We start from the raw sequence: 15,260 nt of genomic DNA, 5'->3' as shown, positions 1-15,260 counted from the left end.
CAGAAGTACAGGACTGGTGAAGGCCATCCAATTAGAGGAAATGAATGCAATCACAGCTAACCATTATATCAATAAATGTCTTCCAGAAATTCTTCAATAAATAAATATTAGAAGATTCATACTTCATGATAATGCACCTTCTCTTTCAGTAAAATTCACAGTTGAATTTCTTGAACAAAAATGCATCAAATTAATAGAACATTCACCTTAATCCCCTAATCTTGCTACCTGTAACTTTTTGCTATTTTTTAAAATCTAAAACAAAATTCACTTGGCTGTTATTTCCATTCAGAAGACGAGATTCATGAGCTATAAAAGTATATTTTTCAAAATTTTAAGAAATGGATGTTCAACATGCACTGCACATGCGATTCTCGAGGTTACTGGAAATCAAAAGTTGCTGGAAACTTTCTTTGTTTTTCTACAGCTGCTATCACATGTCGGTCACATGTCAGAAGAACAACTGTTTGGAACAACTTTTCTGTTTTGTCACAACAACCAATCACCATAGATCGCTTTGGAGTTAACACAGGGAAAACTAGCTCCCCATGACAAACAAGCTAATAGCTGATTGGTTGAAAATGAAGAACTTGTGTTTTTTTGGGGAAGGAAGTAAACCAGGCAGAAAAATTGTCCGAAACAGTTGTTAGTGTGAAACAAACGCCGTGTGATATGGGCCTAAAAAGACAATCTAATTGGAGCTGCGAAAATTGGCTCTATGCCAGCTGCCCGAAGGACGCTCACGTGATACACAATTCACTAAAAATGTGATCTCTTCCAACATTGGCGCAAAATGCACTTTTTTTGGTGGAAACGTTGTATGAAATTGCCTGACTTTTCCAGATTCTGACTAAAATATTTAAATCCTGAATTTTTTGGGGTCAATTTTCGAGTTCCCGGATTTTTTTCGGTTTTCCAGGTAGCATGGCAACTCTGATTTATATATATTCATATTAAAGTAAAATAAAATAATTTTTACAGATAAATAATGAAAACACAAATTAATCATGAATATTATAACTAAATTAATTCACATGTAAATAATGAGATTACTTTATTAATGATTTTCACATATTAAAAATCATCAATAAAGTAATCTTTTGATCAGCTACACTTGAGAACAATTTATTTATTCATAAATTGTAGAAAATTCAGACAGCTGGAATTTTATTCTTCAAATACTGAATTTTACACAGAAGAAAGGCAAAATTTAAGAGAAAATTTTATAACTGCTTAACTTCATACTAAAAAAATTGTGAAGATTTCAATAAAAAATGTAAACAAATGGAAATAAAATAAGTTTTCTGGAAAAGTAAAATACAAACATTAAAATACTATAAAAGCTCAAAAAATGATAATATTTTGACAGGAAAAAAATAATCTGTTTTAAGGGAGCTTAAGAATAATAAAGGATAAATGGAATTGAAAGGGAAGTAATTTATTTTACTATCATAATAATTTAAACAGTTATTCACAGTTTTAAAGAAACATGCTAATAATGAAGTTTTAATCACTTCTGAAACCTAAACTTGTTTTATTTTTTTAATAACGTAATCATAGTTTTGTCCAGGAATTAATATATAAATAATAGTTGCAGCAAAACTTTGATAACTTCAGAGTAGCCAGCATAAACACATAAAGGATACAGCTAAGGATAGAGATTTCTTGTGTTTTATAGTTAATCAATTTCTGAATGGAATTTCTTGCTATATCTCTTTGTTGTTGAACAGTTGGTTGATCCTGCTTTATGGCGATGGGAAGAAACTGAAATAAAAAGTTTCATTTAATATATACAGTACAAAGTCCGTAATCCGGACATCCATTATCCGGAATAATCTATAATCCGGACTTTACACATGCGCGTAAAGAATGTGCATACATTACACATGCGCGCATTGAAAGAAATGTTTAATAAAGTAAACAAATAAATATTAAGCTTTGTGAAATTTGATACCCTTTAGATCCTAATTGCTCTTTATTTCATAAATTACGGTTTCATATTTTTAATTGTATAATTTCTGCATGCTATCTTACCAGATTTAAATTGATGATCTATAATCCGGAAAACCCATAATTCAGAATCACCGAAGTCCTGATGAGTCCGGATTACAGACTTTGTACTGTACAGGCAATTAAAATAGGTGAAATGCCATTTAAAAAACGTACATATTACACATAAAATTATATTTCAAACACAAAGCTGAACTACGGCTAATTATATGTAGAATTAATCCGCACCCCCCAAAAAAGATTAATTACTTCTTAGAGGGAGGGAAGTCCTTCCCAAAATTAATTCTCCAGCACCTTATTAAAAATATTAAGATATGGTTATTTGCTCAGGATTTTTAGTTCTGACAACTGAATGGTTTAGGCCACAGAATTTTCCACAAATATTATTTTCCTACCAGAACACATTGACGTAAACAGCTTTACATATTTAATTTTAAAAAAAATTTATGATTTAATGATGAAATTTTAAATGATTTACTTATAACTGATAAAAACCAAATGATAATGACTGAAAATTATAACATATCTTGGCATCAGGTTACACTAATATGCTGAATTTTAAATCTGACATTCTGAGTATTAAGAATCTATTCCACATTAACAGAGTTTAAACGCCATGAGAAAATGCAAGATCAACAAATGAAAGATACCTCAGCTAATTCATCACTAGTCAGTGTAGGAAGAGACTGTAAGCGGCGAATGAGCAACTTTTGCTCATCTGTGCTGATCTGAAGCTCGGAGGCTGAACGATATAAAAGAGTGATAAGAAGTCCTAAATCTGGAGCTCGTCCAATGCTCAGAGGAAGACGTTTCTGAAAACCTGAAAAGAAATATTATTTCCATAACAATTTATATGGACAAATTATACATTAAGTATAAATTTCCACAGGAATTGATACATATATGTTACAGTAGCAGACTCCCCCCCCAAAAAAAAAAACTGCACCACTTGCAAAAAAGTGTGCAAATAATGTGTTTTAAGTAAAGATTATATTGTTTTAATAAAATAAAGCTGTAGGATTAAACTTAGTCAAGTTTCATTACTATTAATAATTTATTTATACTTAATTACTCAGAAAAATTATAACGGGTGAAAAATGCAATATTTAACAAAATGCAGTACAAAGTAACTGATACACAAATTTTGTAGTTAATGTAATTTTTACAAAACTGCAGTCATGTTACATGTACTTAGATGTGTATACACACATAAGGATCACATCAGTATTTAGTAAATCCTCCATAAGCTAAAATGACAGCCTTGCGGCAAGGCAGCATAGAAGTTGCCAACTTTTGAAAGTAATCCTGGCCAATTTCATGGATTCAAACCCTAATAATGCTTTCTTGCAGTCCAATCGATAGCAGCAATTTTGGTACCCATTATATACCAACAATTTTCATTTTGATTCAGATCAGGACTCTTCCCAGGCCAATCCAAAAATTCAACACCAAATTTTGTCAGATTGGCCTGCACTGAAAGGAGGGAAATGGGAGGAAAATTACCTTTACATTAACCATTATATAGTGAAGATCGAAACCTGTCAACGAGGCAAAAATTCATGTATAAATAAATTAGATCCTCGCTGTATGACAGGGTGCAGAGTTCTGATGAAAAATGCAATTTCTAGCACTTTTAAAATGATCCTAAATAACTGGATTTAAACATTCCTCCAAGACGTGGGTATAAACTGATGCATTCTAAATTCCAGTAATAAATTTCAGGTGTTAACCTCTTTGCGGGATATGCTTTCCTAGACCATTTGGCTTGCTGAGGATTTCACAGTAGACAACATGTAATCTGGACAATAAGCTACACTTTTATGGCTCTAAACCTATAGCTGTTTGATCCATGTAGGCTAAATTTAGATTCATCTGAAAAAAATTACTGGTTCCAACTGTGCCTTTGTCCATGAAACATGCTTTTTTGCCAAAGAAAATTGCTTCTGTATCTTTTTTTTCGGGCAGGGGGGACATAAAAGCTTTTTCTTGGGGTGATACGCATACAGACCACACTTCGCAAAACAACTTTGGATAGTTTATACGCTTAAATGACTAGCATAGTCTTTCTTAAATTCAACGTTTAAATCAGCAGCACTTGCGTTATGATTTTGGAGAGATACCTAATTTAGACATCGATCATCAGATTTTGCGATTCCCTCTTCTGGCCTGATCCAGCTCTTCTCTGAACATCACCAATTTCCAACTCAAAATTAATCAAGCTCCAGACTGTTGACTGATTGCAGCCAATAATTTTAGCGATAACAAGTGTTGAATGTACTGTTTTAACTTCAGCAATAGCCACCCTCCATTTATTTTCTTTTGCATCAAATGAACATACAAAGCCATCCTTTCATCACGTAAAGAAAAATAAATGTTTTCCTTTATTGCCGCTCTATTTTTAGAAACCGGAGGACACAATACTTCGGAAGCACTGTTTGATGCAATATGAACGTGGAATGATCGCATATCTTGCTTTGCAGAAACTAAGATAATTTTATGTGAACAAAATAATTCATCAAAATATGTATTTTCCTAGGTGATGCAGTTTTTCTGTTTGCCACTGCATAATTATTAATTAGAAAATATTGAGTATTTAAATATACCTATATACAAAACGAATAAAATTATACAAACTTGATGCAGTTAAATGGAAAGTATCTGAGGTTGTAGCTTCAGCTATATGAGGACTGAAGAGGATTGTAGAATTCTGAGCATCAACTCCTAAAATTAAACATGACACTTATTACATGCATAAATTATGATGTTTTTTACATCAAACTTTAAAATTTTATTTTAAATCTGATAATAGTGATACAGTAATGTCTTGACTTACTTAATATGCAACTCATGTAAGTGTGCAAAACTATAACATTCAAACTGAAATTTCCCAATTCAAAATAAAGACTGAAAACACATCCACTTTTCCCGACCCGTACTTTTTGTATTTAAACATGTTTAATTTCAAGGGTATTTTGGACAATATTTTGAAATTCCAGCGGGATCTTCCAGTTTTTCAATTTTTCTCCATTAGAATACAAATTCTTGCTGATTTTATAACTTTATCAAGTCTGCTAATCATAAATTGCAAAACTGATAATGTAAATTTAGAGCTGAAATATTAATTTCATCACCTTTCAAAATTAAATGAAAAACTGGGATTCTATTAAAAATATCTAATATTAGAAAGAAGATGGTTTTTTTAGAGCAGAAGTAAATGGAAATTTTGTATGTAAAATTACTTCATTGTTGAATGAAAATTTGTGCATTGATAAACATAAGTAGCCTCTAATGTAAATAAAGCATTTCTCTAATTAACTTTAGACATCAGTAATCTTGCTTTTGGGTACAAATAACAAAATATTAAGCAAAGCAACGTGGGAATCATAAGAAGTTTTAGGAATAAGAAAAGCGACAAGAAATATGTTTTAAGACTGCTAATAGTACGATAAAAAATTATAAATCTCCCACCTAAATTGAGAGAATCGGCCCCTCTGTAATATTAAATCTCACTTAGCAAAACAGAGAAGTAGCAAACAATGCTTTATGTATAAATGTAAAGCTGCAAAAATAATTTCAATACTAATGTACACTGTTGACAAAAAATTTGGAAATATACATAGAATATTTGGCAAAAATCACATCAACTTCCACAACATATCTAACTTATAATATTCCTGATCTTCACAACCATAAAGTATTTTTTAAAAAATAAAGTCATTAGCAACATAAACAAAATTTTTACACTCTGATGTTGCATGAAACAAGCTTGAACAAAATTACACAACTTAAATTGGTTACATTGTAAATCCCTATTATTCAAAGACATCAATCAACAGAGGGCTAAGACATGAAGTCCTTTTAGCTAGACTTTATGATAATGAATATATAAATACTTACAGAGATTTTTATCAAATGTTACTCTAATATGATGCAAACATACATTACAGAAATCCATATTTATAACATGATTTCTTAGGACAGGGATTTTTAAAGTTTAAAATATCTATAAGAATAAAAGTAATTTATCCCATAAAAATTAGAGTAAGATAAACTTTACATACTTGAATGTCTACACTTTTTACCTAAAAATTTCACACGTCTCCAGGTGCAAATATTACATGAGTTATTTATTTCCCAATTTAACTTAACTTGCTTTTATTCTCTTAATGGCATGGCCATGATAACTGTTGGAGGATAAGACACATGTGGGGGGGGCGGTTGGAAAACAAAGCTTATACACAAAATTCAAATTCCTTATTATATATACTCACATAGTTTTGCATATTTTCTTCAAAATGAGCAAGACACACACTATCTTTAGAAGTAATATTTTAGCAATTATTATTTTTAACACATTATCTAAAACTGATGTTACTGTTTACGTAACTACAAAATTACGCATATATAACAACATCCTCGAAATGTATTTTTTTTATAGTTAAATATAAATTGAAAAGCAAAAGTACTTTTCTCCTCATCCTCTGATAATTAAGCAGCAGACATTACATGAATGTGAGCATTAGAAAAAAGTATACATTATAAGTCAAGTTGTAAAATATGTGTGAAAATAATCAGATACCTGATTTTGTAATAATACTACAGCATGAGCCTAGAACATGTGATGCAATCTGCAGCCGGCACATTTTCATATGCACAGCAGTTTCGGGATCGTTCTGGTTTGATGTATTTTGGCTAACTGTTTCAGCACTTTCACTCGCCATGAGTCGAGGTATAAGCATAAGCATATGCTGCCTTAATAAAAGAAGATGACCCCTTTGTTCACTTAAAAAAGTGTCACTTGTTAGAGTGCTGGGATCTACAAAAAGAGTAAAAACGCCTACTTAAAATAAGCACATATTAACAAATCAATGAACTGAATGATTCTTTACTGTGTATGTAACATACAGCACTGAAAACATCTATAATAAATTGCAATTATAATGCAAATGTTCATTAAATTATTAATTTCATATATTATGAATTATATCAATTGGGTGGATTATTAAAAAATTGACTAACAATTAAAGTATTAAGAAGTATGTACTTTTAAATTGCTCAGGGGGGAGGGGGGACGACGCAACGTGCAATGAATTGGAAGTTGACCTGTCAGCACTATCCTTATCTTCAGGGCAGATGTTTTTATTTTATTCGGCTTATAATTCCTTACTAAATGTAGTATTTCATCTTGATGTACTCCGTCTTTGATATGATTTAAATCAAATTCCTCGTCATTATAAATATCACAAATACACATCAAATAGTTTTCTGGTTGCAATTTTCTAATTTCGACTATTCAAAATGTATGCTTTATGCAGGCACGCATTGAAAGAAATGTTTAATAAAGTAAACAAATAAATATTAAGCTGCTTCCTCTCTCTCTCTTTTTTTTTTTTTTTTTTTTTTTTTTTTTTTTTTGTAAATTTGAATACTTTTTAGATCATAATTGCTCTTAATTTCATAAGGTTTCATATTTTTAATTTTATAATTTTCTGCATGCCATCTTACAAGATTTAAACTGATGATCTATAATCCAGAAAAACCGATAATCCGGAATCGCCAAAGTCCCGACGAGTCCGGATTAAAGACTTTTGACTGTATATAATAAATAAAATAAAATTACTAAATTCTCTGAACTTACATAATAGCTAGCTGAAAAAGTAGTTATTAGTAACTAACATTAACTAATAAAGTGCACACTAATAATCCACTAACACTTATTTACACTTTTCAAAGTTAAGACTGTATTATCATTAGCACGTTTATTTTGGTCTAGGTATTCTAAAATTCTTCCTCTTTATGAAGAATACATATTTTAATGGAAATCAATACTGAAAGTACAAACTTAAATTTTTGTTTCACTCAGGCATTTCAGTTCTAAGTTCACTTTCAACACTTTTTAAATAATTGACATTAACTGTTTCACCAGGATTAGTTTGATAATGCAGTGGAGGCAAGATGATATTATTTATCAACCAAATGCTAATTAATGACATTTGGTTTTCTAAAAATTAATTAATTTCATTTTGCTTAATTTTTCTTTCCTTTTCTCTAATCCAGGGATTCCTAACTTTTTTCTTGCATCAATTCTTCTCAAAAGAACTGTTTCTTTCATCAACCCCCTCACACTTTTCTCTTTAATATAGAGCATACAAATAATATAATTTAATATACAGCATAAATGGGGGAAGGCAGGAGTTAGCCTGTTCTATTTTTGTCAAATGCAAAGGATACACTTGCATATTGATGATGCCATTTGAGGATAACTTCTGTTAACAGGTCTCAACAGTTGGCAGGCTCAAAGAATATGTGCAGATTTTGCAGTGGTTTATTAGTTTTGCCTACTTTGCACTTTTTTTTTTTTTTTTTTTCATGCTCTTGTGTTTTCGAGTTCTACTTTTTTATATTGTACTTAATATTTAAAAAACTTATATGTTACAAAAATATTGATTTAATGTATGTTATATTAAGTTATTTTTTGTACACTTTCCCTAATAGTTATTAAATGATTTTTCCCCATACTGTATGATATAGCTTTACATCAATAAACAATTTCAATAATCAATTTTATTAATTTTTCCAGTTAATCAATTTTATTAATTTTTTTACCACATATGCAGCTTTCGACCCCCTGGTCATCATCAACTCCCAAGGTTGGTGAAATCCAAAGGATGGGTCTGCACCAACCCCATTCGGAGCCCCTAATCTAATCAATGACAACAATGGGCGAACTTTCATAGAAGAAATTACTAATTTCTACCTACATAATGTTCAAATGAGACATGTGATGTGACATAAATCTCTTTAGTGGCATTTTGGCTAAAATTTCTCGAAGAAGTAAGCAATTAGCACAATTCCCCCCCCCAGGAGGCTTTTATAAACATAAAATAATTCAATATACAAATATAACAAGTGCAAACTAAATAAGTATCATAAGCAGAAATATAATTTAAGCTTTTTATGGAAACCATTTAAAGTATTATATTTTCTCAATTATGATTTCTTACACAGCTGCTGATGGTATGCTGGAAATTCTTTATACAAAAGCATAGAGTTAGGAACCCTAAAACTCTTAATACTTTTCTTAATATGTATTAAAGTGGATGTAACAAGTCTTCTGAATCTTAATATTTAAATAATATACCAAACTGATAATTTTATAAGTATTAATAGCATTATTGTGACACATAAGATATTTCTTATGCCATGTATTACGTACCTCAGTATTCAATTAACTACATTTCTATTCAATTTTTAGTAGCAAGATTTAATAAATGTAATATATTGTCTTAAAATTAATAAACATTTTAAAACTGCTATCTTTAAAACTTTGCTATTTTAACTGAAAATCACACGCATTTGTATTAATATTAAAAATATTAGGCAATATGTACAATTAAATAAAACAACTGCATCACTTGAAGAATTCTTCAGACAACAGGCCATCTTAGCATTCTAAATCACATTTTATTCAAATGTTCAACTATGCATTTTAGTATTCAGAATTTCTAATTTAAAGAAAAAGTGTTAAAAAAGAGGAGCATATTTTTACAGGTATTAAAATAATAATAGCAGGAATATAAAACAATCTTTTATATATTTCTTTAAAAATTCTAGCAACTGTACAGTAAAATACTCCAAAATGTTCTTTTATAGCATTTTATTTTTACAGAAAAAACAGCAGGTAGATAATTAATTAAATGTAACATAATTTTACAAAGTATACAATAAAAATTTAGCACATAGATTCAATATACCTATAATTAAGGGATTTATATGATTTGCAATCTAAATCATTTAAATTTATATTTACTTCACACTATTTAATAAAGAAAGAACGCATTACCATCAAAACTTGCACGTGAAAGTACAGCTGATATTACACTCAACTCTTCTAAAGCTTCAAGAGTTTGCAAACTTGATGGATCTCGTATCACATGCGAAAACAACTCTCCATTACAAGCCACAAATTCTAACAGCTAAAAAGGAAAAACAGCACTAGCAATATAGCAATAAATTTTTGTAAAAAGAAATAATAAAACAGTTTACTTGTTTACAGATTAAAAAGAGGGAAAACAAAGCAAAAAAAAATTAAATATATTACAAAACGAAAATACCTGTAACGTAGCTTCTCTGTGACTAGAACCCAAGGTCATGGTCACAGACAGTATTAACTTCATGATTGCCATAAACATTTGTCGATAGCATTTCAAGAGATCAGGAAGTATCCAATTACTACTGTCTTGCTTCAGTTCACTTGGCCTATTCATAAAGAATCAATGTATTAAATAATGTGCGTAAATGAATCTACAGCAGGCACTGCTTAATGTGAACATAACTATTTGGTAGCATTAAGTGAGGAGATGAACATTCTTCTAAACATCAATGGAATTAAATTAATTCAATATAAATAGAAATTAAAACATAAATACTTTCACAGCATTTTAGGTAGAGAAAATGTGATTAATAGTTAACTGTCTGCAATTGTATGCAATTATTCACGAATTGTTCATATTCATAATGTTTCTGAAAATTATTTGATTGATGCTGTACACCTAACCTTAACACTGGAACAGCAGCTCTCACTTCAGCATTTGCAAGTAATTTACCAATTTCATCATCATGTCCTTCAGAAAATTTATCACATGAGTGCTTGGATTTGTTTCAAAAACATGTGGTAAATATTTTCAGTGATCTAGAAACATTTTTGCTCCTCAATATCCACACAAGCTTTGAATTTTAATTGTCCACAATGCACATTGGTTGGAGAATTGTTTTTAGTTCAATATCCAGTATTTCAGCATTTATTAAAAGGTTCTCATGCTTAAAATGGTTCTTTATTGTCTTTTCTTGAGTTGTAGGACATGTTCTACAAAAGTAGAGCATCACGAAGGCTGGTTTTTCTTGCTAATTCATTTGCACTTATATCCATATCATCTGTTATAAAGGACTCATATTCATTTCATGGCAATAATGTTAGTCATTGCTCTAATATTCTCTTGATCGCATGGTTGCAGTATTTCCTGTCAAACAGAAAAATTCAATATGCTTATGAACAATTTTACATTATGTGCTGTAGAGTTGTCAATAAGAAGGATTACTTCAGTTTGCTATCCCATTTCAAAAACTATTTATTAAAAATTATTCACATTTTACTGTTTTTTTTTTTTTTTTTTTTTTTTTTAATGTGAGTGAAAGGACTAGTTTTCTCTCCCTCTCTCCAGAAATAAAAGACCTGTTTTATTGCAATAACTACATTTTAAATGTTCAGGAATCGAATTGAATTCAACATAATTACTGAGGTATAATCTTAAAAATATGGTATACCTTCACTTTTCTTCTCTGTCAAAATTTTTTGAAAAGTAAAGATAGATGTATTGTATTTCAAGATCAAACTTAAATAAATCAATTTGTTAGCAATCACTTCGCCCTTAATTTTAATATGGGGTTAACTAGTAGGGCTGCCATAATCAACTACTTATTTGTGAGTAAAATCTCAGAATGCCCCATCACTATGCCATTATCTACTATGGTGATGGCATTAAGTACCAAAAATCAATTAATGTCTGTCTTAACCTGTTCGCAGCAGGCAGCTCAGTTACCGAACCACTCTCTTGGGATGGCGAGCTAACCAGATGCACTGTCTTCAGGAATGGGTAATTCATATTGCTAGAAATCCTAACTTTGAAAAACAACTTATATAAATTAAATTTGTAGTCTAATTGTTCCTATTTTTGGTATATTACGATAGGAGCATTTAAGTAGTTATCAGAATTAATTTTAAAGCTTTACCTTTCTTGAACTCAACTGATTCTATTCATTATATTTTCCTCAAAAATTTATAAAATAATCAATTCTAGAGTAATATAATTTTTGACTTTCTTAAATATATAAGGAAAAATAACTAAACAATCACAAATTTAATTTAACACAACATATAATTAAAAATAAAAGATATTAAAACTCTTCTTCATAAAAAACCAACATGAAGACAATGAAAAGGGAGCAATATTTAAAAAAGGAGGTAATGTATGATATTCTCTGAAATATGGTTGTATGCAAAGTCCTGTGTTGTATATGTCATAAGAATACAATAGAATACTGTAGTTTTCCTTTTAGCCCAGAAGGGCTATTAATTTCATTTGGGCATTTTGCATCGAGAACTCTTAATACGCTTTATCACTTTTCAAATTGTTGCCACAAAGTATTATTGCCCTCTATTATATTTAAAGAAAATAAATTATGAAGAACCTGCATAAATGTATGTATGTTTCTCCAGTTGTGATAAAACAATGAGCCATCCAATTCTGAATAACGTAATCCTCCACCCGAATGTGTGCATCTGGAAGCCCTAATTTGGAATCTGGAATTTGTTTTATTATCTATTTCACATTTTGTAAAACATTAGCGAATTTTTTGATTAAAAACTCAACCATTTCAAAGAGAGGGATGGCAACACTGTACACACATTTAAAAAAAAAATCTCCAGCATGCCAAGACTGTGTACCAAAATTCTAAAGATATGCTCTTTTTTATTCTAAATTATTTTGTGATATTGCTCTTGAATTGAATTTTATCATTTAAGTGAGAAGACATGATATTTAATAAATAAAAGTAACATACAAAATGTTAAAAAAAATCCCCTTTGGATGCAATATAAAATCCAAAAACTTTCAGGTTTTTTTTAATTACTTATAAAACACGTTAAATATAATTTTTATCTAAATAACATAATAATACATATATTTTTTAAAACCCATTTTAAGCAAACTATATATTGAATGTGGCCACTTTTATTCCACTTTTATTTGGATTTAAAGTAGGGAAGTGTTTCGCTGAAAATCTGTTGTTGTTGACTAATGCTCACTTGTCTAACAGATAGTCAGCCAAAGCTCACAAAATTCTTCGTGGCAAGTAGGGCAAGATTACTCCTGTTGTTGGCAACAGACATGGGCGTCTTACAGTGTGATTTAGCTCAGCTCCGCCCCCAATTTTGATGAAGAGCACCCCGGGAGAGATAAGTCCGAAGGTCTTCCACCCTCTTTCCCTACCACTTACCTCATGAGAGGACTTTCGGCTTGCCGCATATTTAGAGTGCCGCCATGCTGCACGGACACTATACATTTACAAATATCCATGCCTTCTCTGGGATTTGAACCCGGGCACAGCAATCAGTGATGCTAATCACTATACTGGTTGGGCGATGCTGAAAATCTTCATTTTAAATTTGAGAGCATTTTTAAAGAATGCTGGAATTCATTACTGCAATGTTCGTCAACCCAAAAAAACAATTTTTACATGACTTTACAGAATTTCAGAATAGTGGATAATGGGTCACGTCTTCTAGATCAATGCCTCCTATGTGTTTAGCATAATCTAAAATATCAGTAAGCTTCAGAATATCTTCTTTGGTTTTTCTTTCTTCCCACATTTAGCCAAATTTGGCACATGTACTGTTGTCACTAAAATACAATTTTCCTCCCTCCTTAAAAACGGTCACATTCATATCTTTATGCCGCATAACATCTACCTCTCACTTTTTTGTCTTTTCTTGAAAAATTCTTTGAGTCATTTTTTCTGTTCTTCATAAAGGTTCCACAGATTTGTCTTCATAGATTCTAAGTATTGTGCAAGTGATGGGGAAATAATAACAATAATAAAATCTGTCAACATATAAATTGTATCCTTTCTCAGATAACTCGCTCCACAGTGTTCTTACCACTCATTCTCTGTATGAACCAGTGTCACTGCTTATAGTCTCCTTTCCATAGTAAATTTAAAAGTTTCACACATAACCCAGAACTTGACTCGGAAAGTAGTGGGCATCTCATTGGAGCAAAAACACATTTTTATATTAGGCTTTTTTTTTATAATTCCCATAAAATAAGCAAACCAAAAAACATTTTCTTTTATTCTGGTGTCAGGTCTGAAAATTTCCCTGAATTTGAAAAAGATGGGCTCCCTCTAAGATGATTTTGGTGTAAAATTGTTTCTTTTACAATAAATTCTGTAAGAGCCTCATAAAAAAATTATTTCTTTGGTAGCATTTACAGCATTAATATCATGTGCTTCTACAAAATTAAAAGGTTTTAAATCTTGAATTGTCCTAGTCCAAAATGGGTCCACTAAATCGTTGCCCTGAGATGTAAAAGGCACATATGCTGCAAATTCTGCATCTGATAGTATGCCCATATTAGAACAGCTTTCACTTTTCAAATCCACAAAAATATCATCTCAGAAAAACTCAATACATATCCATCTTAATGCAGGAAAAAATTTAAGCATAATAAATAAAATCTCTAATGATACAAACATTTACAGGCCTATATGTCTAAAAAATGTATTCCAAAGCATTCAGGACAGGTGCATATGCTTGTATAAACTGCTTATATCAATTGACCCAATTAAAGGGCCATTACATTGCTCAATCTGGCTCTCACTTCAAAACAAAATACCAAAAATAAAAAATAAAAAACATTTCATAGGAATGAGGTCAACATACTTCACTTTAGATATATTTCACTATAACAGACATACAGATACATCTAGTGGAAAAATAAAAATGCTAATTAAATGTTCTATCTAAAAAGTCATATGTGGTACACCCCGCCACAGAGTGAATTAAATGGCGATTCACATGACACCCTTGGTTGTGTGATAATATTTGCTGCAGATGCACATATGACATGCAGGTTGCGAATGGGTTAATAATATGCACACACAAATAAATTCACTTTTGATCAAATAGTATTTAAAATTTTATTAAGAGTGCCTTTTTCCCACTCATTTCGAAATGATCTTGCTACTCTAAATAATACTTTTTTAATTTATAAAAGCCATGTATATCATCGATCAACTTTTAATACTCATTTTACAAATTAAATGAAAATTAAAAAGTGTATATGCACAATTTGACAAACATATTAAGAAAGCACACTAAAATATAAAATATTAGTAGCAGATTACAGACAAACAGTAAAATAAGATTCCAAATAGAATATTAAAATGTACACACAGAACATACTCTGTGGGAAAGTTTAATATAATTAAAATATTAATGATACAAAAGCTAAAAACCTACAAATCAGGTCTTAGGTCTAGAGATCTGCATTCAGCCAGCCTGTGTATAGCACCATTTCTTAACAAGGCTAATGCACCATTAGTATAACAACTGATTCTTGTAAGTAAAGCCTAATGAATAAAATTATGATTATTTACTTTTCATATAATTTCTGTCTACAAATCTAAAGTCT

At 30.5% G+C, this 15,260-nt stretch overlaps 1 protein-coding gene across 2 annotated transcripts in view; it reads right to left on the bottom strand.

Moving 5' to 3' along the window:
* The window catches only part of Nup205 (nuclear pore complex protein Nup205), a 205,957-nt gene that overhangs the window by 10,687 nt on the left and 180,010 nt on the right, over positions 1–15,260 (bottom strand). For both annotated transcript variants that reach the window (XM_085813835.1, XM_085813834.1), the window contains exons 31-37: positions 15,089–15,198; positions 10,125–10,269; positions 9,854–9,986; positions 6,590–6,826; positions 4,645–4,731; positions 2,661–2,830; positions 1,647–1,764 (exon numbers count right to left, since the gene is read on the bottom strand). In XM_085813835.1, the coding sequence (XP_085669961.1) occupies positions 1,647–1,764; positions 2,661–2,830; positions 4,645–4,731; positions 6,590–6,826; positions 9,854–9,986; positions 10,125–10,269; positions 15,089–15,198 (1,000 nt within the window). The remainder of the gene's footprint in view (positions 1–1,646; positions 1,765–2,660; positions 2,831–4,644; positions 4,732–6,589; positions 6,827–9,853; positions 9,987–10,124; positions 10,270–15,088; positions 15,199–15,260) is intronic.

This window comes from Stegodyphus dumicola, chromosome 3, assembly GCF_044657685.1.
Source record: "Stegodyphus dumicola isolate Sdum_Otavi_A_Nest chromosome 3, ASM4465768v1".
In the NCBI taxonomy this organism is placed as follows: domain Eukaryota; kingdom Metazoa; phylum Arthropoda; class Arachnida; order Araneae; family Eresidae; genus Stegodyphus; species Stegodyphus dumicola.
The sequence above is the reverse complement of the archived record's forward strand: the minus strand, read 5'-3'. Positions and strand labels throughout refer to the sequence as shown.